The following is a 27489-nucleotide window of genomic DNA, read 5'->3' as shown; positions in this document are numbered from 1 at the left end:
TAAACTTTGTTCAACACTGGAAGAAAAGCCCAATTGTAATAATATCTTCATTAGGAATTAAAACTTGAAGAATATGTACAATACACTAGTTTATTAAACTTTAGAAACATGCCTGTTCTATGTATCTCCAATACAATTACTTCTAATGATTGTAATGAATATATATTATACAAAATGGTTGTTTTTAAAATTAAAATAGGCTGATTTCTCTCCTCATTTACATCTGCTAATTTGCAATATTTATAAGCATTTAGACCCCTTAAAACCAATTAATAGATGATTGTATCTAACATGACGTGTGATGTATTGTATACAGGGGCACAATTCTTGTGCAAAGTTAAACTTCTGGTATGCATACCCTGTTATTTTTGCTGTTGTTGCAAAACTAATAATTATATTTTGCTAATACAGGAAAATTCATATTAAAATCCTGAAACACAAAATTGCTGATTTTTTGATATCTGAGAAGTGCATTGCCAAACTGAAAAGAGAAATCAATGCATAAATTTCAATGCAACAATTATAAAACTTCATGGGAGAATAGACAGTAAATATCACCCCCGCCAGCAACTTCCTTGCTGTCCTAGAAGAAAAAGAAACCTCAAATCTAGATTAGCAGTTTTGATTGCAAAACATACTTGCATCTGTTTTAGCAGCTACATTCATCACCAAAGGCAAGGAGAGTATTCTATGGATATTTTCTTAAAGCAAGTGAACATTTGATAAGAATTTGTTTTAAGGATTTATGAACTTCTTTATTTCTTAAAGTATAGATGAGAGGATTGGCTAGAGGAGTTAGGATTGTGTAAAAAATAGAGAAAATTTTACTGAGATGTTTCATAGTGGGGGTATCTCGGAACATATAGACAGTGATTAATGTGCCATAAAAAAGACAAACCACCATGAGATGAGAGGAGCAGGTTGAAAAAGCTTTTTGCCTACCAATGGTAGATTGAATTTTTATGATGCTGACAATGATGCAAATGTAAGAACTGAAGGTCAATAAAAATGGAGGGATGGTAAAAATGAAGGACAAGAGAAGAACAATGAGTTTGAATAGTGTTGGGTCCCTGCAAGTCAGTTTTTCCAATGGAGTTAAGTCACAAATGTAGTGATCTATTATATTGGATCCACAGAAAGAAAGTTGGGCTAGCAGAAACACAACAATGCTATTAACTATCAAACCATTTATCCATGCCCCAGCCATAAGCTGGAAACAAAACTTCCAGTTCATAATAGAAGCATAAAATAAAGGTCTGCATATTGCCAAGTAGCGGTCGTAAGACATTGCTGCCAGGAGAAATGTTTCTATAGCTATGCAACAGCCAAAGAAAAAATATTGGGTTAGGCAACAACTTACAGTTATTGTTCTGTCTCCAGTAAATAAAGTGGTCAGCATTTTTGGCAAAACAGTTGAGGAATAGCAGGTTTCAAGGCAAGACAAATTTCCCAGGAAGAAGTACATGGGGCTGTGAAGGTTTTGGTCAGCTACAACTAACACAATGATGAGAAGATTCCCAGTTACTGTCACAAGATAAATCACCAAGAAAAGCATGAAAAGAAAAGGCTGTAATCCATCAGGATTTCCCAAACCTAAGAAGATAAATTCTGTGATGCTTGTCTCATTTTCTTTCTCTGCAACTAACATTTTTTTCAGTTCAGCAAATATCCAAAAATAAAAACACAATCAGGAAACCATGCGATTGTGTTCTCCACTGGATCAGTTAAAATTAGAAATCCCAAATTTATTATTCAAAGTGGTCTTACTTCATTTAGAATCAACAATCTAATCCGGGACTGCTTTATATCTCTCTTTTTATCTAATGAATGAAATTTTCACATTGGTGGGTTTATGAAGGAAGCATATTTCCCATAGGTTTTGTCCAGCTATCAGTCTTGCTATCAGAAGCTCCATCTTGTGGGGAAAAATAGATTACAAGAACTATTATATCAGTTAGTCTCTTAAAGTCTGAAACACTTGGAGTCCCTGCCAATAAATGCATATTGTTTTGTACAAAAGATTGATGTCATTATGAAACTTACTTGCCACAAGTGATTTTCAAACTCATAGATGTCCAGCCATCACTAAACCTAACACTAACATTCTCCACAATAAACATGTGTGTCTCTAAAGAATCTTCCCCAGGCATTTCAATTAAATGATCCATTGAGATCACTTGCTGCTGATTATCTAACTTTCTATAAAGCTTTAATCTACAACCAAATTGCTAGCCTCAAAAAAAATTTCTCCTTTAATTATGTTCCCCTGAATGTTCCTTTGTTTGAAATTTATTATTTTGGAAGAATAATGTCCCCTCCCCCCAAAAAATAAATCCTTAGAATCTGCAGGGTGATACTTCGGTACAGATGATATAGAGTGACCTGTACCACCAGCTATAGTTTTTATGTCTTTCTTTCTATATGTTGGTACTCTCTACCTCTTGGTACTGGGTTACCTTGAATTTATGTTTTACTGACAAAGAAATAAAGAGAGACTGCTATAGATCAATTTAGCTCTCATCAGCTAGCCATAACCTTCTGGGATTCGAACCTAAGCTACTTGCATATTAGGTAGATGTATTAACCTCTAAGCTATGGGCTTTCCTTGCTTTGTTGGCTATACCAAAGGAAAGGTTAAGCGTTTTTATCAGGGCATCAAGGCTAGCTGATGAGAGCTAAATAGCTTCAAATAGATCTATGTTGGTACAACATAAATTCAACAAAAATAGTTTGTCATGAAAGCAAGAATGCCTTACTTAGAAGAATGTCTGGAATGATGGTATTGAATACCAAACTGAAGTCTACAAAGAGAACCCTTGCATGGGTATTTAGAGATTCAAGGTGTGGTAGGGTGTAGTGCAGAGCCATATTAATAGCATCATCTGTCGATCTATTTGCTTGGTATGCAAATTGCATGGGATTTAACAGTGGATCCGTGATGGTTTTTAGGTGGGACACCACTAGCCTTTCAAAGGTTTTCATAACTACAGATGTTAGAGCAACTGGACTGTAGTCATTCGGTTCCCTAACGGAGGGTTTCTTTGGCACTGTGATGATAATAGAGCATTAATTATGTTAATTGTGGGCATGCCTATTCTTTGTATGCTGCATTGCAATTTAAGTTACTGGGTAGATATATAAAGCCCTAACTTGACATAGGGCTCAGTTATTTGATAGATTGCCTATCTCCAGTGGTGTCTGGCTGGCAAATTTTAGCTGACAGTGTTGACACATTCTGGCTTCCTTCAATTAAACAAGTAGCTTAATGATAGATGAGAATTTGATGGATATCAATGGTGGTATCCTACTGGTTTGGCCTGGTTCTGGCATACAGGTAGTGTCAAAAATCAGCTGGCAGAGAACCAGTTCGCTCCAAGCCTCTCCGATGGTCTGCAATTGGGCCTACCTGCCTTGCCCTGCTCCTAGGTTCTTTTTAACTTCTCAGCTGTTTGGTGTAGCAGAACTGATTGCTGTGTTAAATAGCTGAGAGGTGCAGTAGCTTAGTTTTTTACTGTTTTAACATGTGTGCAAAGCACACGTTTGGCATGTGTGCATGCACACGCTCACATGAGTCGTCTGAGTCACACAATCCAACCCTGCAGCCATCCCCAACAAGCCACACCCACAGAGCCAGTGGTAGGAACTTTTGAATCCCACCACTGATGGATATTGATGTAAGTAGGCTATCCTAATGGAAAAATGCTGTCATCATTATCTAGATAAAGGAGCTACAGCATTTTTTCAGTCCAAAATGTCCAAGTAACATTCAGAAGCAGCTCAGATTGACGTCACCCTAATTCACTGAACTATAAGAAAGACAAGGAGGTAGAACACAACCAGACTTTTAAGGTTCTGTTGTTATAGACAATCTTTGTTAAAGTAGTCTTAGCCTTTCTGTACAATTAATTTCTTAATCTTGTCTACCTGGTGGGGCTGACAGACGTTTTGGGGTTTGCCAACTTTACTATTTTGTTATTTATTTTATTCTTTTTGCATGAGAATAGTTCTGTTGTTATACTATTTTGGTATACTGACAGCTGCCCAGTTTAGAGTAATAACTAATAAATAAATAAATTTCACTGACAATTATTTGTTCCTGCTAAACCATGTAATTTAAAAAATCATGATGTTGAGTATGAGTTCGGATTCTAATCATACAGTTGTGTTAGATATAAATTCAGGGAATTACATAATTGAGTTAAAAACAATATATGTTCCATTATTTTTGCCTCAAACACTTTTAAGGCAGTTGGAATGTACTATTTGTCCTTAGAAAAATAGAAAACCAAAATAGCCAAGACATTCCTATCAGCCATTATAATGCATGTGTCAGATGTGGGTCTCTCAAAATGAATGAAAAGAAATTCCAAGATAATTAAAGCACTTACTTAATCTGTTTTATTTTGTTATCATTAAGATCATGGATTTGTTCATTGGTAGTTTATCAGCAATTTTTCATTGTTGCAATATAGACAAACAGATTTAATTTCTACAGCAGGCTGCGAACCATCAGCATACAGGCACACTGAGATATGTCTATCAACTAATTTAGCAGAATTAAAATGACAGTGATATTGTCATACATATGTTATAATTTGTATAGTTCAACCCCCCTCCCAAGTGGGAGACCCTACATCATTTCTGACAAATGGCAGTCCAATCTCTTCTGGAAGGTCTCAAGTGATGGCGCTCCCACAACTTCTGAGGGCAAGCTGTTCCATTGGTTGATTGTTCTCACTGTCAGAAAGTTTCTCCTTATTTCCAGGTTAAATCTCTCCTTGTTCAGTTTCCATCCATTATTCCTTGTCCGGCCTAGAGGTGCTTTAGAAAATAGCTTGACCCCTTACTCTCTGTGGCAGCCCCTCAAATATTGGAAGACTGCTATCATGTCTCCCCTGGTCCTTCTCTTTACTAGACTAGCTCCAGTTCCTGCAACCGTTCGTTGTATGTTTTAGCCTCCTAATCATCCTGGTTGCTCTTCTCTGTACTTTTTCTAGAGTCTCAACATCTTTTTTATAATGTGGTGAATAAAACTGGATGCAGTACTCTAGGTGTGGTCTTACTAAGGCTTTATAGAGTGGTATTAGTACTTCCCTTGATCTTGATTGTATCCCTCTGTTAATACAATTTAGGATTGCATTAGCTTTTTTGACTGCTGCTGTATACTGCTGGCTCATATTTAGCTGGTTGTCCACTAAGACTTCAAGATCCCTCTCACAGTTACTACTATTGAGCCCGGTTTCACCCAATCTATATGTGTACCTTGTTTTTTTCTTGCCTAAGTGTAGGACTTTACTTTTCTTGCATTGAATTTCATTTTGTTAGATACGGCCCAGTGTTCTAGTCTGTCAAGATCCATCTGGATCTTGAGCCTATCTTCTTGGGTGTTAGCTATTCCTGCCAACTTAGTATCACCTGCAAATTTGGTAAGTTCCCCTTCTATTCCCTCATCTAAGTCGTTAATGAAGATATTGAAGAGTATAACAGAAACAAGAATAAACATAAGTTTAAATACAAGAAATAGGAACTAATAATTGGGGACAATAGACATGGATGGTAGGCATGATTGTGTGCTTATGCAGTTGCAAGTCTGTCTAGTGATGCTATCTATTCCTCTTTTTTTCTAGCTTACTAAGAAGTAGATTGTGGTCTACTTTGTTGAATGCCTTGTTGAAATCTAAATATATTATGTCCACAGTATTTTTCTGGTCTACTAATTTAGTTACTATGTTGAATAATGAAATAAGATTGATTTGATATGATGTGTTCTTAACAAACATGTGCTGACTGCTAGTTAATATTTTACATTTCTAGATGTTGGCAGGTCTGTTTTTTTATTATCTTTTCCAGTATCTTCCTAGGTATTGATGTTAGGCTGATTGGTCTATAGTTTCCTGGGTCTGTTTTTTTTTTCTTTCCTTTTTTGAAGATGGGAACCACATCAGCTCTTTTCCAGTCCTCTGTAGTTTCCTGGTGCTCCAGGTTGAGACAAAGTTAGATGAGACAAAGATTCAAATCCATTCATTGGATTTGAGAAGCCAATTTATTTTCATGCAGTGGCCGACTTTTTCCTTTTAGGCAGTGGAAATAATTTTAATATAGTGGCAAATATGGATATGTAGGTTATGAGAGAGTGATGAGTAGAAATGGCTATCACTACCATCATCTGTACATGCATAAAATAAATACATAATGATCAGAGAATGTGAGAGACATTTTTATTTTATTTTATTATTTATTTTACTTTTACAAACAATAGAACTCTAGAAAATTTCTAGGCAAGATAAAATGCCCAAAGAATGCTAAGAATAACATATAAATAGGATATGAAGTTTCTTCAATTGTAACTAGTAAAAAAATAAGAGGACCCGTAGCCATTTTAAGAATTTATATCATATATATCTCTGCTGATAGCATTTGATCCATTCAGCAAGAGTTACATAGTGTGCAGAAAATAATGAGGTGGAACATCATCCAGAAGCACTTTTATATGTAAGATATTATAGTACCTGCATAATGCGTCTAGGTTAGCTTTTTCATTAAATCATGAGAAGTTTTTTCCCAGGGTAAATTTCTTAGAAGTTTCTTCAAGGACATAAATTGGCTGGGAGGAAAGCCTTCCAGAAATGAAACTACAACTGCACAAACTGGACTCCAAGCAAATGGGGACTTCCAGCAACACAAAATACCACTTTATACCCTGAATTGTTCTTTGCAGAAATATTAATATGGGTAAAAATCTATCATTATTACTTTTTGTCTTAATATTGTGTTTTATTCTCAGCATTTCTCCTGAATATATATATATATTAGAAGAGTCAAAAAGGAATTACAACAATTGGTATACAATATCTTATACTACATGATTATTTTGTATGCATTTTCTCTTAATTCTATAAATGTCTCCCAAAGGTGTTTTTCTTCAAGATGCAACTGGACCTTCTTGTATTTCACTTCTCATCCAAGAAGCTTCTTCAGCTCTGACTGGATGGTGGGGAATTGGAGGATTTATATTCCTCGCAGACAGCTGGTTATTTACATTCTTTTAGAGATTCATTGAGGCCACTTGGAGATTTATCTGTGTTCTCTGGGTCAAATGGGTGTGCAACTGCTAAAAAGACTGTGTTGTAAACTGGAGATAGCTGATCTCATATTCCTCCCCCTCTGTTGAAAGAGGGATGTTCAATTTTGACATAGATGGCCTCTTTGACATCTCTTTCAAACCAGCTCTCTGTCCAAAATGTGGACTTTTCTGTCTTCAAAATTGTTGCCTTTATCTTTTAAATGTGGATGAACTGCTGAATCTTGTCTTGATGGGTTTGATCTCCTATATTGTGCCCTGTGTTTATGAAGTGGTTGTTTTGTTTCCCCAATGTACAGATTTTCACATGTCTCACTACATCATTTAAAAAAAACAGCCATATGCACATAATAAAAGCATTAATCAAATGTGTATTATAGTCCCTCATGTAAACATAGTATACATTTCTTTGATACAGAATTATGAATACATTTTTACTTAATTAAATGCTTTTTTCACTTCACCCAAAGAAAATAAATTTAGTGAGTATAAATAAGATTTACAGGACTACAGTGTCACCTAGTGGTTACTTCATCCAGCTTGTTTATATTTCTGCCTTTCCTTTTGTATAGCTACAGAACTTTAAAAACACATGTCACTCATTTGAAATCCACAACAATATATTTCTCTTTTTTTTAAAGCTACATATTTAATAAACCTGATATCTAATAAAACTCTTAGATTAAATTATTTCCTTAATTTTTACAATCAGAAAGACATTTTCCAAACAGAAGTAGGCTTCTTTAATGCCTCCTAAAATTCTCAGTTTCAGAAGTCTTATATTTCAGGTCTTGAACAGAAATGCGTATATAAAAGAGAGACAGCTGATAAATATAGCACATAAAACTAACATTCTTAACTGAATTAGATTAAAACTACCATCAGCCTAAATTATCATATTAAGCTACAGCAATGCACCTCTTTTAATTCCATACAATTAAGCAACTGGTTTTTTTTTTAAAGCTTTTACTTCCCTATTTTGTCGGTGGTATAAAAGAAGTCAGGATTGTATAAAACAGAGACAAGACTCTGTTGATGTCTCACAATCCATCTATTTTGGGCAATATGTAGGCAATCATCATTGTGTTAAAGAAAATAGACACTGCTATGAAATGTGAAGAGCAGGTTCAGAAAGTTTTTAGGGAAATAAAATCCTTGGGGATTAAAAAGGATCAAAGACATTAGGAGAACAAATAAGATGGTTTTGCTCTGTTCTGCTTTGCTTTGCTTTGCATGTACACGAGAATTTCTGCACCACAGACAAATTCCTTGTGTGCCTAATCACACTTTGTCAAATAAAATATTCTATTCTATTACTAGTGGAGACAGAGATTTTAACAATGCTTCTTCGCATTAAGCCTCTTTTAGTGACAGCATGATGAATGGAAAAACTTATCCTCATTTGTCTCTCACCATTTGCCCTAGTGGTCAAAAATCCTCAAATGTGCAAGGAGATAATTCAAGCCCCAGCACTTCTTCTCAATTGTCTTAGAAACTCATGACACAAATTTTCTATTGAAGAACCTGAAAGTGATTTCAGGGCAATAACTTTCTCAGCACAAGATTTTCTGCCCTGCTAACCTGCTAATTTCAAAGTCCTCAGCTGAAATGTAATTTTGATGGAGAAAATTATCATAAAGTCCTCCTTCTGCTAGTCCAAATGAATAATCTATGGCCAGGAATGACAAGCATGCATGTGAAGATCCTTCTATCCAATGGTGGGATTCAAAAAAAAAAAAAATTACTAGTAGTTTTGTGGGCATGGCTTGGTGGGCATGGCAGGGTAAGGATACTGTAAAATCTCCAGTCAGAGGTTTTCATTTATTTATTTATTTTTATTTGCCAATTGCTTACAAGATAATAGGTATAAGTAAAAACATAGTTATGAATACATGTATACATATAAGAAAATATATATATATAAGAAAAATAAAATAAAAATAAAAGAAACAATAGGACAGGGATGGTAGGCACATTGGTGCGCTTATGCTTGCCCCCTACAGACCTCTTAGGAAAGGGGTGAGGTCAATAGTAGACAGTCTAAGGTTAAAGTTTTTGGGGTTTGGGGGAAAAAAATCACAGAGTCAGGTAGAGTATTCCGGACATTGACCACTCTGTTGCTGAAGTCGTATTTCCTGCAAAATGTTGTGAAATATTGTGAAATATTTCTGGACTTTCTCAACTGTATTTGCCGGGTCTCCAAACTACTCAAAATTTCTGCTACAGGTTTTCCAAAACTGGTCAGAACCTGCTGAATACTACCTCTGCTTCTATCATTGCACCACTTACTCTACTGGTCAAACAGAGTCATAGATACAAAGAGATATGCAGTTATATCTAGCCTTTTGTGTCTTGTCAGTGTTTGCCACAACTCTAACAATTTCCAATGGCCAATCAGGGTGGAATTCTGATAGTTGTAAGCTGCAAATATTTGGAGACATCTTGTTTAGGAAAGCATTTAGAGTCACCTTAATTGTAGGGTAATTTGGTTGGGTGATGATCAAAACAAAATGTGAAGATTTCCTTCCCTCCGTTATTTAGGAGCACTGAAGACAAAAGGTTCACCCTAAGTATGAGTGTCTCTGTAAATTAAAACAACAAGGTTTTCAGTATAAAATTCCCAACAATTTATTCTTACACAATATCATAAAGATACTAGAATGCATAATTACAGTTATACAATGTTGTTAATGGATACTAGTATCTTTCATTGGATTGCATTTATTTTATTTATGAGGAAAAATAAATTGTAACATACTGTAAATTGTAACATATTGAAATGCAATCAAGCTAAATATAAAATACAGAAATCTATGTTTTAAGATAAAAACAATCATCAATATTATTGGCTCTATTGACAAAAAAATATAATTTAAACAACATGGGGATTTGATTGGGGGGGATGTTTTATTTATTTATTTTATTTATAGAGATTGTTTATTCTCATTTTTATTATTTTTATAAATAAGTCCAAGAAGCTAACATATTTAATACTACTCCTCTTGTTTTCCCCACAACAGTATCCTATCAGGTGAGTTGGGCTGAGAAAGAGTGATTGACCCATAGCTATCCTGCTAGCCCTTATGCTTAAAACAAGACTTGAACTCAAACTTCCTGTATGCCAGTCCCATGTTTTAACAATTGGACTATGCTGGCTCTCTTATAAAGAATCTCTGTTGAACAAAATCACTGATTCCGTTTTGAAGTGACATGAACTGATAGAGTAACAGACAAATATTTTTTTTATCTCTTCTTTCTAGCTGTTTCCTGAAAAGATCAGATAATTAATTGGGGAAGGACTGTAGTTCAGTGTTGATATATCCAATAATAATTCTGTCTCTCCCTTTGTCTTTCCCTCCCAATCTTTTGATTTAGCTATTGTCTTACTTCAAATATAACAACATGGGTTATATTTGAAATAAGTGGAAGTGTTTCTTACTTTTCTTTTAAACGTGTTGCATTTCTTAAAGTACTAAGATTGAAAAAACATCCAAGATACTGCCTACATTTAACAAAATCAATTGCACCTTATTGGAGCTTTCTTTCTTGAGAGTACAATAAACACTAACAACATTCACTTTTGTGTATCAAAATTAAAGCTAACTTCAAGGAGACTCAATAGAATTTTATCACACATGATTAATTTGTCCTTAGGATAGAATGTATCATCTTATGAGATGTATGACTGACTAAATCATTGATAGGAATAACAATCCTGATACACATTGTGGAAATAACTTTATACACCTGATATTCAGACAGCAGCATTTGAACTTCTGTCATCATCACTGCTAATTCTGAATAGAATCTTACCTTGATTTTTAGATTTGGTTCAAGACTGATGTAAATAAAAGAAGTAATTAACTTGAAGCATAAATGAACTTTATCTGTAAAAAAAGGCATTGTTCTATTTTTGCATTTATTTTATATTAAAAGACACACAATCCCTAAGGTGCAAATTAACTGGGTTTATCTTGAAGAGGAAAAAAATCTCTAGGTGATGATGCCCAGGAGAATATGAAAAGTTCCAGAAAAACACAGCTTCTTTCCTCATATTTTCACTACCCTTAAAGCACAACAAACATGCCAAAAATGCTTCTCAAGAAAGCATCAAAATAATGCCTAAATAGCTGAGATTGAAAAATAAAATAAATGTGCTAAGCTTGTTGTAAACTTCACATGCATATTATCCTAAACATCTGAAATCAAAAATATAATTTAAAAACATGATGACATCATTGCTACATCAGGTGCAAAGCTTAGTTGCTGAAAAATGTAGAGAAAAATACTATATTTCCCAAATCACGAGAAGATAGATGCTTCCCCTATACATTTGGACATACTATCCTTAAACTGGGATCCAGATTCATTCCCTTAAATTATTGTAGTGCAAAGTGCAGCTTTCCAGTGTCACATTTCTGAAATCTCAGAAACAAGGTCAGTTATCCTTCCTCCTATACATAATCCCATCAGACTTAAAGAGACATTGCTGCATTAAAATAAAGCACTCAAAATCCTGTAGGAAAGAGAAGAAAGAGAGTATTTTGTGTTTCTTGCTATCATTTTTCACCCAGATTCAGGGTCTGGTTTTGGGGGGTGGGTTATTGGAGGGGTTTAATCAACAAAATGATGATCCATTGACTGTTTTAGAAATTGACTGACCAGTTTGTCACCAGACCAAGTAAAGACACTGAGGATTCACACAGGAGATCCACTGAGAAAATTGTAACAGTGTAGCTAAGCAAAAAACCACAGACCCACAATCAGTCTCATAAATTAGAATTTAATGAAAAATTCTTTATTATATTTCTTACAGATACTTTTAGATAAATTGTAACATAATGTTATCCTAAAATAACCAAAATTTTCATTTATTGGAGATCAAACCAGCTTTTTAAAAAAATCATAATAAATTACACTAGTGCATCTTATTTTATTTTATTTTATACCATTTAGCAATTGCTCTTCTGTGGGCCTCTTTCACTTCCCTGTTCCGTAGGCTATATATCAGGGATTAAACAAAGGGGTCAGGATTGTATAAAACAGGGACAACACTTTGTTAATGCTTTGCAGGCCATCTGATTTAGGCAAAACATAGACAATCATTAAGGTGCTATAGAAAATGGACACCACCATGAGATGTGAGGAGCAGGTTGAGAAACTCTTTTCCTGCCACTGACAGATGACATTCTCATTATATTAAAAATAATGTAACTATATGACAACAAGGTTAAGAAAAAAAGGAGGCAAGATGCATACAACAGATATCAAAATTGTGACAAGTTCAATCAAGCGGGTATCACTACATGCTAGCTTTATTATTGGATTCAATTCACAAAAGAAATGATTGATTTCACTGGGGCCACAGAATTTTAACTGACACATAAAATATAAAACTACGCCCATAACAAGTAAACCATTTATCCACGATCCAGCTATAAGCTGTAGGCAAACTTGATTGTTCATTAATATTGTGTAATGCAGTGGTTTACAGATTGCTACATACCTATCATAGGACATTGCTGCTAGGAGACAACATTCTGAAGATACAAAAAGACCAAAAAGATAATGTTGCATTATGCAGCCAGTGACAGAAATTGTTCTCCGCCCACCATACAAGACATTAGTCAGCATCATTGGAAGGATATCAGAACTGTAGCAGGCTTCCAGGCAAGAAAGATTACTCAGGAAGAAATACATGGGTGTTTGAAGATGAGGATCAGTAACAACCAGCAAAATGATGAGGATATTCCCAGCCATGGTAGCAATGTAGATAACTAAGAAAAAGCAGAAAAGTGGAACCTGCAGATTGCCAAGTCCTACAAATCCTACCAAATGGAATTCCATGATATCTGTTAAGTTTTTTTGTTCTCTTTTCTCCATATTTACCTAGCTCATACCTGTAAAGAGCATACAACATTCATTTTACATTTTCAAAGTGTTACCCATTCCCTACCATTTTATCTTATAAACAAAGGACACATTTGTAAAGCAGATGCCAAACAATAGATTCAGGATTGAGATGATTGTAAGTAATTTTTCCATGAAAAATTCCATAGCTATCAACTCCATAGCTATAAACCACAACTACTGTCCTATTTTTGAAGGCTTGAGCAGTAATTACTTGAAGACCAGATGATATTGTAAATAAGTAAGGAAAAGAATCTCTATTGTTTTAGGCATTTCTAAATAGTTCTTTGTGGAAGTTCCTAGATGCAAGCCTACATAATAGGTGATGGTATCTAAAATAATAACCATGGACATAGAGTATTTCACAGTTATTCTCCTTTGCAGATGCTTGAAATTTCAGCTAGAATAAGAAGTCACTAATTAGATCTCTTCATTTTATTCCTATTTTTACATAGATTTAAGAAGTATGGATGTATGTATGTGAAGATTGATAGATGTGTGAGAGAGAGAGGGAAGGAGGGAGAGGGAGAAGGGGAGAGAGTCAGACAGAAACAGAGACAGAGAGAGATGATGGATGCACAGATCTACTGCCATGACAGGGCATAATCAAAGATGGAACATCAAGCACCCAATATGTTTATATGGGAGAAGTCTGTCTGAATTTAGTGCAATTTAATTATAAAGTATTAATTAACCTTCATTCTGAAGGATGATTTATATAAAATATAAAGAAATTATGAAATATTAATTAACCTTCATTCTTCACACTTCATTCTGAGTGTGGACTAAGATCTTTTCTTCTGCATTAACTACAGCTATGATAGAATTAACTATTTCAATTCATGTATTGTGAAGTGATAAGTTAATTCCTGAATGTTTCTTCATTGTTTATATCAACTTTCCAAAAGCCAATTGCATATAAACTAAACAGTTTCTTCATCTGGGGTTCCTCTCTTTTGCTCCTTTTGCCTCAAAAATGAACCATTGAAAGACTTCTTAAAATCCAAAAAATTGGCATTTAATTGTGTTTCTGTATTGTGCCAGGCCAAAATGGCTTTTAGCATTCCAAGATAAGGCATAGTTCAAAACACCCACTGCTGCCACATTTTGTTTGTGTCATTGTAGTTTGATTGAAATGGGGAAAGAGAGTACTGTGAAAGTTTATTCTGTGAAAGTTTGTCACAGTTTTACTTCCTATTCTAAATAGGATAACTTACCTTTGAAGGCAGCTTTTCTTGTAGTGAGCAGATTTGTGGCTTCTATCACTATCAGTGCCAAAGTAAAAATAGTATTAAAAAGTATTTTGAACACCAGTAATCAACATCACTAAATCTGGCTGAGTAATTAATCTAAATCCTGGCTGCTCATTGTTTGTGCCAAACTGCATCAATGCATCATGCTTATTTGGTATTTATTTATAAAGCAGCATATAATCTCTAGTATACATAGCACATTTTCCTGAGGGAAAATAATACCTCTCTAAATGCCAGAACCCAGGAGAATTGTAGAATCCACGGAAAATCATGCTTTATTGAATGTATTACACCAACTTAATAAAAGCTATTGTCACCATCTGAAGATAAACAAATATCTTTGAGAATCCTTTCATTTCTTCTGAATTAACTAATGTTATGAAATTAGATTCAGAAGAATCAATTTCCAGTTCTGCTTATTTCCTAAGACTCTATCATATTGCCCCCCTAGTCCTTTGCTGAAATTTCTGGTCACTTTGCTGAATATATGAGCACAGGAAAATGTGCATTTGCACTCTGCTTCTCTCTAGTTATGCTCAATTTCCATGTGTGTTCCATGCTCACTTATCCTAATCACAACCTGCCAAATAAAATCCAATGACAGATTATCTCATATAATAACTATTCTATTTATCTTTTCACTTTTTCCTTATTCATATAGGAATGTAATCAAAGCATGAAACTTCATTTTTTTCTGCTTAGTTAGAATATGGAATGTATATCAATAAACTTCCTTTATTTTTGTTAAATTAACTGACTTAAATGTTAAGAATTGAATTGTGTCTCATATATATTATGTAGGCCTTGTGGTTTTCTTTTTCTTTCCCTGTCTGAAGAAAATCTACCAAAGAAAACATCTAGGCTTTCTTCTGGAAATATACAGTAATCAGTAGTTATTCAATGGAGCAAAACTATATGTAGATGTCCACATTCCTTTTCACATTTTATATAGCAAGTCATAAATCTGTAAGCAGTAAGCTCCATTACATAGACACTGCTTCTAAAAAGCATTAAATCTTTCCCTTGGAAGGGATGGGGAGAGAGGGAAATGAATAGGTACTTTGTTATGGGTTTTCTGAAGGGATCTTCAGAACTAATAAAGTACATAGTATATCTGGTTTTAACGTATTTTCTTTTTTCTTCCGTCTCTTTGTTTTTTTCTCTCTTTTATACTTCTTTTTCTCCTTTTTCGGTCACAAGACCGAGCGTTTGTTTGTTTTTTTTTCCTCTCTCTTTCTCTTCTTTCTTTCTTCTTTTTCTCTCTCTGTTTCTTATGTAATGTTGTTATGTTATTTTTTTAATTGTAAATTCAATAAAATTTATATATATAGAAAAAGGAGAAATGTGGCTTCAAAATTATCTCCAATTTAAAATTTGGTGTAAATTTTCTAGCAGCATCTCACTGTTTGGGTAATGGCTTCAGAAATATTTAATTACTAGATTCTTCCAAATCTCAGATAATTCCTGCTAGCTTCTCACAGGATCGAATAGAGCCAGGAAAGTTATTTTGTTGTTCCTTTTTAATATTCCTTTTTAATATTTTATTATTGCAATTTTAATATTGTAATTTAATAATGCATCACACATAGAAAACAAATAGCAGATATTCTAATGTATTTCCTTCACTGGAGAAAAATGTAAACATAAAAGAGGATATTCAGAGATGTGTCAGCTTGAAAATATCATTTATTTATTTGTTTGTTTTACTAAACCATATAAAGCAAACATCAGGAGCTGACCACAGAAAATGTTTTATAACAATTATGTATTGTATTATAAAATGCTTTATTGTACTTTATCCATAAAATGATGTATAAAATTTGCCAAATTTCAGAAACATGTGTATAAGGATTTCTGGATTTGGGGCACATTCTGTGTGTAAGCTCATTTGATTTAAAAAGTTTAAAGCCTTGGTTTAAAAAGTTTTGGCCTGTAATGCACAATTTCTAATTTATTTATTCCAATTTATTTTCATGCAGTGGCCGACTTTTTCCTTTTAGGCAGTGGAAATAATTTCAATATAGTGGCAAATATGGATATGTAGGTTATGAGAGAGAGATGAGCAGAAATGGATATCACTACCATCATCTGTACATGCGTAAAATAAATACATAATGACCAGAGAATGTGAGAGACCTTTTTATTTTAATTTAATTTTATTTTATTATTTATTTTACTTTTACAAACAATAGAATTCTAGAAAATTTCTAGGCAAGATAAAATGCCCAAAGAATGCTAAGAGTAACATATAAATAGGATATGAAGTTTCTTCAATTGTAACTAGTAAAATAATAAGAGGACCCGTAGCCATTTTAAGAATTTATATCATATATATCTCTGCTGATAGCATTTGATCCATTCAGCAAGAGTTACATGAGTGGCAGAAAATAATGAGGTGGAACATCATCCAGAAGCACTTTTATATGTAAGATATTATAGTACCTGCATAATGCGTCTCGGTTAGCTTTTTCATTAAATCATGAGAAGTTTTTTCCCAGGGTAAATTTCTTAGAAGTTTCTTCAAGGACATAAATTGGCTGGGAGGAAAGCCTTCCAGAAATGAAACTACAACTGCACAAACTGGACTCCAAGCAAATGGGGACTTCCAGCAACACAAAATACCACTTTATACCCTGAATTGTTCTTTGCAGAAATATTAATATGGGTAAAAATCTATCATTATTACTTTTAGTCTTAATATTGTTGTGTTTTATTCTCAGCATTTCTCCTGGATATATATATATATATTAGAAGAGTCAAAAAGGAATTACAACAATTGGTATACAATATCTTGTACTATATGATTATTTTGTTTGCATTTTCTCTTAATTCTATAAATGTCTCCCAAAGGTGCTTTTTTTCAAGAGGCAACAGGACCTTCTTGTATTTCACTTCTCATCCAAGAAGCTTCTTCAGCTCTGACTGGATGGTGGGTGTTAAGTCTGGGCGGTGGGTCCCAAGGAGAGACGAGACTCGAAATAGTGACAACAGCTCTTTATTAGGAAACCAGATACTGAGACAAGACTCCCAGCCGAGGCAGATCCTTTTATAGAGCTGGCTGTGGCTAGGCAGCCTATGACATGCATTTGAGCTTGCCGCGCTTGGTTTTACCCAATCGCGGCAGCCGAATAAGAACCAATCAGAATGCTTAGTTTTGTCCAATCATGGCCCGGCTTTTCCGGACCAATAGGAATGCAGGCCTACAAGCCTGCTAGTATGGAACACCCCTCCCCTCTTGGTTCCGTCCAAGGGGCGGGGTAATGTAATCATGCAAGTAGGCGGGTCTTCGTACCTGCCTACTAGACTTGCGCAGTTCACAGTGTCTCTGTTCACCATCGGGTTCGGATGGGCTCTGCGTCGCTCTCAAGCTGCAAGATGGAACTGCCTGGAAGGGTGAGCCGGTCCTCTGGCGGCGACTCCCGCCTGGTGATTCCAGTTCGGTTGAGTCGTTTGCTCTGCTGCTCCCTCCTGGGCTCTCTGGGCTGGTGGAGCTTGTCCGGCCGCTGCTTCCAGGCAAAATGCCCGTCTGCCACGACTCCCTTCTGGCTGATAAGTATTGTTGGTTTTTGTTTAATGTCTGTGGGGGGTGTTCTACTTGTACAGATGTTCGTTCATTTTCTGAATTTGAGGTCCCCCCCCTCTGATTTCTTGGTTAGAGTCTATGAGGGGGGAAGTGCCAGCCTGGATCTTAGCTGGTCAATATGATGTTTCCACGACCTCCCATCGGTGGTCTCAAGCCAGTAGGAGCGGGGGCCTGTGACTTGGGTGATTTTTGCAGGGATCCAAAGTGGGTCCCCTGTAAAGTTTTTGGCAAATACAGTGTCTCCTACCTTGAAGGCGCGGTCCTTGCTGCTGGAACCAAGGGGTTTTTCTGGAGTGTAAGCAGGGTACAGGCGGTCTAGAGGTGACCTGAGTCTTTGATAGCTCTGCTGGGCTCTTGTTGGTGGTAGCATTTGGTGTAATATGTTGTAGAAGAAGCATCCTGGTGATCTTCTCGTGGATGTTGCCATGTTCCATTTTGTGCAGAGTTTTTTTTGTAAATTGAACCATGCGTTCAACTCTACCATTCGCCACCGGGTAAGCTGGCGATGTCAATGCGTGTCGGATGCCACGGTCTGCCAAGTATTGTTCAAAAACTAAGGCGGTAAATTGTGGCCCATTGTCAGAAACGATAACATCTGGCAGACCATGCATTGCAAAAAGTCTATTTAATTTCTTGATGACAGCTTCTGTCATGGTTGTCTTCATTGTGCTCACCTCGAGCCAATTTGAATGGGCATCAACAGTGATTAAGAAGGTGTGCCCCTTGGTTGGCCCTGCGAAGTCAATATGGATGCGCGACCAAGGGCCTCTGGGTGTTTCCCATTCTAATGGTGGGGCCTTAGGGGGAGCCGAGTGAGTCTCTTGGCATCTGTTACAAGCGGCGACCCAGGTTTCAATTTGCTTGTCCATGCCTGGCCACCAAGCGTAGCTCCTGGCCAGGGCTTTCATGTGCACAATACCAGGGTGCCCGTCATGCAGCAAGTCTAAAACTTTTTTCTGTAGTGTCTCTGGTATTACTACCTGGTCTCCCCACAACACGCAGCCTTTTTGCGAAAAGAGTTCAGTTTGCCAGTTTTTAAACAGTTTAATATGTTCATTTGGCTCGGTTTCTGCTCATCCCCTCTCCACCCAGCTGAGAACTCGCACCAAGCATCTGTCCTTCCTAGTTTCGTGGGCGATGTCTTGTGCGGTTACTGGTGGAATGGGGATTGTTTCAATTTGCAAGACTGGTAATGTGGGTGCTGGGTCCTCTTGCAAGTCTGGCAAGGGGGAGCGGCTTAAGGCATCGGCGTGCGAGATTGTCTTGCCAAGGCGATGTATCAATTTGTATTTATAAGCAGCAAGAAATTCAGACCATCTTGTCATTCTAGGTGACAAGATGTGTGGAGTGGGTTTGTCACCCGCCAATATGCCAAGTAGGGGCTTATGGTCTGTAATAATGGAAAATGCCCTACCATAAATGTATTCGTGGAATCTCTTTACTGCTGAAACAATGGCGAGGGCTTCTTTGTCCAGCTGGCTTTAGTTCCTCTCGGGCTTGGTCAATGTTTTGGAAAAGAATGCAACGGGGGCTTTCGTTCCATTTGGTAAAACGTGGCTCAGGATGGCGCCAACCCCAAAAGGCGATGCGTCGCAAGTAACAGTCAGAGGTAGCGTTTCATTGTATTGCATGAGGACTGCGTCTGAAGTCAAAAGGTTTTTTATCTGGTGAAAAGCGTGCTCTTCTCGCCATCCCCATATCCAGGAAGCCTTTTTATCAAGGAGTCTATGCAGAGGTTCTGCAACAGTTGCTTTCTGGGGTAGAAAAATGTTATAGAAATTAATGAGTCCGAGGAAGGCTTGGAGGTCCGTTTTGTTCTTTGGTCTGGGGGGCGTTTTTAATGGCTTTCAATTTTTTATCTGTGGGGTGAATTCCTTGTTTGTCAAGGAGGTAGCCAAGAAATTCAACCCTTTCAGTGCATAATTGGCAATTTTCCTTTTTCACCTTGAGGCCAGCGTCTTTGAATTTCTGTAGGACCGCCCTCAGTCGTTTTTCCAATTGTTTTTTGGTAGGGGCTGCTACCAGGATGTCGTCGAAATAGGGCACGACTCCTTTAATTCCCTGCAACAATCTCTCCATTAGACTTTGAAAAATGCCTGGTGCGACGCTGACCCCAACCTGGAGCCGGTTACATTTGAACGCCCCTCTATGTGTCACTATTGTTTGGGCTTTGGTGGTTTCAGCATCGACTGGCAGTTGTTGATAAGCTTGGGCCAGGTCGAGCTTTGCAAAGAACTTGCCACCCCCTAGTGAGTGCAGGAGATGTTGGACTACTGGCACCGGGTAGGCGCTCTGCTGCAATGCGTGGTTGAGGGTGGCCTTGTAGTCACCACAAATTCTCAAGGAGCCATCGGGTTTGATGGGGGTGACAATTGGGGTCTCCCAACGGGCATGATCAATGGGTTCTAACATGCCTTGCGCTATTAGTTTGTCTAATTGTTCATTTATTTTAGGCTTGAGTGCAAAAGGCACTTGGCGCGGCTTGAGACAGATGGGAGCAATGTCAGGGCTGAGATTAAAGGAGATAGGGGACCCCTCGTACTTGCCTAGATGTTCACTGAAGACTTCTTGGAAGTCCTGGATGAGCGTTGTTTCCCAGTTTCCATTTTCTGTGTGGTTGATGCCTGCCATCTCGATCTCCAACAGTGCGAACCACTGCAACCCGAGTAGGCTGGGTCTGTCTTTATCGATGATTGTGAGTGGTAGGATGGTGGTGTGGTTTCTGAACGAGACTTGAAAATGTCCAGTGTCAACGACCGGAATGCGATTACCTTGATAGTCTCTTAATATTAGCTTCTGGTCGCTAAGCTCTTGGCGGCGGATGCTGGGAATTAGTCTTTTGATGGTCCTCCAGGAGACCATAGAGAGGGAGGAACCGGAGTCTACCTCCATGGTGCAAGGCTGATTTTCGATGTTGACCTCTACACGTATCTTTCATGCGTCTATTGATGAAGCGTGGCCAATGGTGACTGTTTGGTGCGTTTCTTCTCTTCTGGGTGCCGCGATGAACTTCCTGGGTTGGCTGTCCCAGTTCCATTGGCTGTCATTATGGCGGTCCGGGTTTATGGTGGGGTGCCATCTCTTCTTCTTGGCCTGTTTCCCCATCGTTGGGGGCTGGGATTTCGTTTGTTATGGCATACTTTGGCAATATGCCCTCGTTTTTTTGCAAAAAAGGCAAACAGCGTCCAGGAACTTGCATTCGGAACGCGGGTGATTTCCTCCACAGCCGGCACATTGGGAACTCGACTTACGACCCCGCCGGTCTCATCGCTCGTGTTCTGACTGAAGTCTGTGAATTCTTCCTCTTCACTGTCAGAGGAGGATTCAATGTCGCAGTGGTGGGTGGATGCTGTGTGTTTGTCTGCTGTGGTTGCCGTCTCCCTGGTGGGTTGGCGGTCGTTTCTGTTTGAACACCGCATTCGTGCCACTGACTTACGGGTGGCCTCGGCTGCGGTGGTTTCGGCTACGGCGTCGGCGAGGGTGATGTCTCCTTTAGCCATCAGTCTGCTCTGGAGAGTTGGGTCTTTCAGGCCAAGGACAACTCGATCACGCATGGCCTCGTCTAGATTGGTGAATCCGCACAAGCCTCCTAGGTCCCTCAGGTCGGCTACGAACTCTCCAATGCTCTCGCCCTCGTGCTGATCCCTCTGGTAAAAGTCATGCCGATGGATGAGAATCAGCACCACTGGGGCGTAGTGGTTCCGGAGGATGGGAACTAGGGATCCATGGTCTAGATGTCTGTTGGCTTCGCGAGCACCTTGGCCATTTTAAAAACGGTGGGTCCACAGTGTGTTAGAAAAACCGCTTGCTTCTTGCTGCCGGTGGCGTCCTTCAGGTTGTTTGATTCCAAGAACATTTGGAAAGGATCAATGTAGGACTCCCAGTCCTCGCTGGCCGGATTGAATGGCGCGGGTGGCACGGCGCTGCTGGCCATCTTGCAGGTCGTCTATGCACTCTCTGCCACGTGTTAGTCAGCTCTGTTGTCTCAGTATCCACCCTCATTGCCAGTGTTAAGTCTGGGCGGTGGGTCCCAAGGAGAGACGAGACTCGAAATAGTGACAACAGCTCTTTATTAGGAAACCAGATACTGAGACAAGACTCCCAGCCGAGGCAGATCCTTTTATAGAGCTGGCTGTGGCTAGGCAGCCTATGACATGCATTTGAGCTTGCCACGCTTGGTTTTACCCAATCACGGCAGCCGAATAAGAACCAATCAGAACACTTAGTTTTGTCCAATCACGGCCCAGCTTTTCCGGACCAATATGCAGGCCTACAAGCCTGCTAGTATGGAACAGTGGGGAATTGTAGGATTTATATTCCTTGCAGACAGCTGGTTATTGACATTCTTTTAGAGATTCATTGAGGCCACTTGGAGATTTATCTGTGTTCTCAGGGTCAAATAGGTGTTTAACTGCTACAAGGACTGTGTTGTAAACTGGAGATAGTTGATCTCATATTCCAATAGTAATTCTGTCTCTCCCTTTGTCTTTCCCTCCCAATCTTTTGATTTAGCTATTGTCTTACTTCAAATATAACAAAATGGGCTATATTTGAAATAAGTGGAAGTGTTTCTTACTTTTCTTTTAAATGTGTTGCATTTCCTAAAGTACTAAGATTGAAAAAACATCCAAGATACTGCCTACATTTAACAAAATCAATTGCACCTTATTGGAGCTTTCTTTCTGAGAGTACAATAAATACAAACAACATTCACTTTTGTGTATCAAAATTAAAGCTAACTTCAAGGAGACTCAATAGAATTTTATCACACATGATTAATTTGTCCTTAGGATAGAATGTATCATCTTGTGAGAAGTATGACTGACTAAATCATTAATAGGAATAACAATCCTGATACACACTGTGGAAATAACTTTATATACACCTGATATTCAGAGAGCAGCATTTGAGACAACAAATGGTCAAAATTGGGAGTGTCCTATCAAATTCTGTACCTGCAATAGTGGTGTCCCCCAAGGCAGTGTTCTAGGACCAACTCTCTTCATACTCTACATAAATGACCTCTGTGATCATATTAAGAGCAACTGCGTTCTTTTCGCTGATGATGTAAAGCTGTTCAGTTCCACATACTGCTACCCTTCAAAAAGATCTTGACTATGTATCAGAATGGTCAAGCTAATGGCAACTTCAAATCTCAACAAATAAATGCAAAAAAAAATCAGAAAATAAAATACAAGCTGAATAGTCAAGATCTTGTTGATGATCCAAGCTCTGTAAAGGACCTTGGAATACTCACCTCTAATGATCTAAGTGCTAGAGCCCACTGCAACTACATAGACAAAAAGGCATTAAGAGTTGTTAACCTAATCCTACATAGCTTTTTCTCTGGTAATATCACACTACTAACTATAGCATACAAAACATTTGCTAGACCAATAGTCGAATACAGCTCATCAGTCTGGAACTCACATTACGTATCTGATATTAGCACAATTGAGAAAGTCCAGAAATATTTCACAGGAAGAGTTCTCCACTCCTCTACTCATTGTAGAATACTTTATGCCACCAGACTTGAAATTCTAGACCTAGAAAACCTTGAATTACGCTGTCTTCGGTCTGATTTAAGCATGGTATATAAAATCATACATTGCAATGTCCTACCTGTCAATGAATACTTCAGCTTCAACCATAACAACACAAGAACACACAATAGATACAAACTCAAGGTAAATTGCACCAAACTTGATTGCAGGAAATACGACTGAGGTGTCACATTCAAAGCAGTAAAAGGGGGGAAACCTATGCTTGTTTCTTTATTTTTAGTGTTAAAATTTGTATTAATCTAGAATTTATAGGAAGAATGTGTGATGGAAAGAAAATATAACATATTAAAGAACTATTTAAATTAATAAGCTAATACAGACTATTAAAGGAAGGATAGACATTGGAAACTTTTTTTAAATTAGATAAATATATATTGTTATTTTTTGTTTTTAAAATAAATATCAAAGGATTATATTTGAAATAATTGAAATGAAATGAAAGGATGTTTGGATTGAGATTAATCAAAGAGACTAGGATTAAATTGTTTGTTTCTCTCTTTTCTGAAAGTTTGGAATGGAAAAGTTAATAGTAGAATTAAGTATGCATATATGAATGTATAGCTATTTTCATATTTGTTTGTAAAAGTGATGGGCCGGAAATATCTTGTCCACTAAAAAGAGCTTTTTGTTTTTATGTGAAAAACTGAATAAAGTTTGTTTAAAAAAAACACATTTGCTAGATCAATACTCTAATACAGCTCATCAGTCTGGAACCCACATTATGTATCTGATATTAGTACAGTTGAGAAAATCCAGAAATATTTCACAAGAAGAGTTTTCCACTCCTCTACTCATTGTAGAATACTTTATGCCACCAGACTTGAAATTCTAGACCTAGAAAACCTTGATTTATGCCATCTTCGGTCTGATCTAAGTATGGTATATAAAATCATACATTGCAATGTCCTACCTGTCAATGAATACTTCAGCTTCAACCATAACAACACAAGAGCACACAATAGATACAAACTCAAGGTTAACTGCACCAAACTTGATTGCAGGAAATATGACTTCAGCAACAGAGTGGTCAATGTCTGGAATACTTTACCCAACTCTGTAGTTTCTTCCTCAAACCCCAAAAACTTTAACCTTCGACTGACTACTATTGACCTCACCGCTTTCCTAAGAGGTCTCTAGGGGGCGTGCATAAGTGCACCAATGTGCCTACCATCCCTGTCCTATTGTTTCTTTTATTTTTATTTTATTTTTCTTATATGTACCCATTTCATGTATTCATAACTATGTATACACTTATACTTATTATCTTGTAAACAATTGACAAATCAAATCAAATAAATAAATAAATAAATAAATAAATAAATAAATAAAACTTCTGTCATTATCACCGCTAATTCTGAATAGAATCTTACCTTGATTTTTAGATTTGGTTCAAGACTGATGTAAATAAAAGAATCAATTAACTTGAAGCGTAAATGAACTTTATCTGTAAAAAAAGGCATTGTTCTATTTTTGCATTTATTTTATATTAAAGGACACACAATCCCTAAGGTGAGATGCCCAGGAGAATATGAAAAGTTCCAGAAAAACACAGCTTCTTTCCTCATATTTTCACCACCCTTAAAGTGCAACAAACATGCCAAAAATGCTTCTCAAGAAAGCATCAAAATAATGCCTAAATAGCTGAGATTGAAAAATAAAATAAATGTGCTAAGCTTGTTGTAAACTTCACATGCATATTATCCTAAACATCTGAAATCAAAAATATAATTTAAAAACATGATGACATCATTGCTACATCAGGTGCAAAGCTTAGTTGCTGAAAAATGTAGAGAAAAATACTATATTTCCCAAATCACGAGAAGATAGATGCTTCCCCTATACATTTGGACATACTATCCTTAAACTGGGATCCAGATTCATTCCCTTAAATTATTGTAGTGCAAAGTGCAGCTTTCCAGTGTCACATTTCTGAAATCTCAGAAACAAGGTCAGTTATCCTTCCTCCTATATATAATCCCATCAGACTTAAAGAGACATTGCTGCATCAAAATAAAGCACTCAAAATCCTGTAGGAAAGAGAAGAAAGAGAGTATTTTGTGTTTCTTGCTATCATTTTTCACCCAGATTCAGGGTCTGGTTTTGGGGGGTGGGTTATTGGAGGGGTTTAATCAACAAAATGATGATCCATTGACTGTTTTAGAAATTGACTGACCAGTTTGTCACCAGACCAAGTAAAGACACTGAGGATTCACACAGGAGATCCACTGAGAAAATTGTAACAGTGTAGCTAAGCAAAAAACCACAGACCCACAATCAGTCTCATAAATTAGAATTTAATGAAAAATTCTTTATTATATTTCTTACAGATACTTTTAGATAAATTGTAACATAATGTTATCCTAAAATAACCAAAATTTTCATTTATTGGAGATCAAACCAGCTTTTTTTAAAAAAAATCATAATAAATTACACTAGTGCATCTTATTTTATTTTATTTTATACCATTTAGCAATTGCTCTTCTGTGGGCCTCTTTCACTTCCCTGTTCCGTAGGCTATATATCAGGGGATTAAACAAAGGGGTCAGGATTGTATAAAACAGGGACAATACTTTGTTAATGCTTTGCAGGCCATCTGATTTAGGCAAAACATAGACAATCATTAAGGTGCTATAGAAAATGGACACCACCATGAGATGTGAGGAGCAGGTTGAGAAACTCTTTTTCCTGCCACTGACAGATGACATTCTCATTATATTAAAAATAATGTAACTATATGACAACAAGGTTAAGAAAAAAGGAGGCAAGATGCATACAACAGATATCAAAATTGTGACAAGTTCAATCAAGCGGGTATCACTACATGCTAGCTTTATTATTGGATTCAATTCACAAAAGAAATGATTGATTTCACTGGGGCCACAGAATTTTAACTGACACATAAAATATAAAACTACGCCCATAACAAGTAAACCATTTATCCACGATCCAGCTATAAGCTGTAGGCAAACTTGATTGTTCATTAATATTGTGTAATGCAGTGGTTTACAGATTGCTACATACCTATCATAGGACATTACTGCTAGGAGACAACATTCTGAAGATCCAAAAAGACCAAAAAGATAATGTTGCATTATGCAGCCAGTGACAGAAATTGTTCTCCGCCCACTATACAAGACATTAGTCAGCATCATTGGAAGGATATTAGAACTGTAGCAGGCCTCCAGGCAAGAAAGATTACTCAGGAAGAAATACATGGGTGTTTGAAGATGAGGATCAGTAACAACCAGCAAAATGATGAGGATATTCCCAGCCATGGTAGCAATGTAGATAACTAAGAAAAGGCAGAAAAGTGGAACCTGCAGATTGCCAAGTCCTACAAATCCTACCAAATGGAATTCCATGATATCTGTTAAGTTTTTTTGTTCTCTTTTCTCCATATTTACCTAGCTCATACCTGTAAAGAGCATACAACATTCATTTTACATTTTCATTACCCATTCCCTACCATTTTATCTTATAAACAAAGGACACATTTGTAAAGCAGATGCCAAACAATAGATTCAGGATTGAGATGATTGTAAGTAATTTTTCCACGAACAATTCCATAGCTATCAACTCCATAGCTATAAACCACAACTACTGTCCTATTTTTGAAGGCTTGAGCAGTAATTACTTGACGACCAGATGATATTGTAAATAAGTAAGGAAAAGATCCTCTATTGTTTTTAGGCATTTCTACATAGTTCTTTGTGGAAGTTCCTAGATGCAAACCTACATAATAGGTGATGGTATCTAAAGTAATAACCATGGACATAGAGTATTTCACAGTTACTCTCCTTTGCGGATGCTTGAAATTTCAGCTAGAATAAGAAGTCACTAATTAGATCTCTTCATTTTATTCCTATTTTTACATAGATTTAAGAAGTATGGATGTATGTATGTGAAGATTGATAGATGTGTGAGAGAGAGAGGGAAGCAGGGAGAGGGAGAAGGGGAGAGAGTCAGACAGAGACAGACAGAGACAGAGAGAGATGATGGATGCACAGATCTACTGCCATGACAGGGCATAATCAAAGATGGAACATCAAGCACCCAATATGTTTATATGGGAGAAGTCTGTCTGAATTTAGTGCAATT

At 37.0% G+C, this 27489-nt stretch overlaps 2 protein-coding genes and 1 pseudogene across 2 annotated transcripts; all 3 read right to left on the bottom strand.

Annotated features, from left to right (window-relative positions):
* Positions 1 to 688: 688 nt before the first annotated feature.
* LOC148124191 (olfactory receptor 5G9-like) lies at positions 689 to 1648 on the bottom strand. Its single transcript, XM_087917212.1, has one exon. The coding sequence runs from the start codon at positions 1646 to 1648 to the stop codon at positions 689 to 691; it is 960 nt and encodes a 319-aa protein (XP_087773338.1).
* A 10366-nt stretch (positions 1649 to 12014) lies between these two features.
* LOC113453155 (olfactory receptor 10C1-like) lies at positions 12015 to 12964 on the bottom strand (annotated as a pseudogene).
* A 6344-nt stretch (positions 12965 to 19308) lies between these two features.
* LOC113453154 (olfactory receptor 10C1-like) lies at positions 19309 to 26789 on the bottom strand. Its single transcript, XM_026724664.2, has 3 exons — positions 25856 to 26789; positions 20300 to 20688; positions 19309 to 19581 (listed from the first exon to the last, which is right to left on the bottom strand). The coding sequence occupies exons 1-3, from the start codon at positions 26787 to 26789 to the stop codon at positions 19309 to 19311; spliced, it is 1596 nt and encodes a 531-aa protein (XP_026580449.2).
* Positions 26790 to 27489: the final 700 nt, after the last annotated feature.

Source organism: Pseudonaja textilis, chromosome Z (genome assembly GCF_049901715.1).
Source record: "Pseudonaja textilis isolate UNSWEBS1 chromosome Z, rPseTex1.2, whole genome shotgun sequence".
Lineage (NCBI taxonomy): Eukaryota > Metazoa > Chordata > Lepidosauria > Squamata > Elapidae > Pseudonaja > Pseudonaja textilis.
Note: the sequence above shows the minus strand (reverse complement) of the source record. Positions and strands in the feature narration are given on the sequence as shown.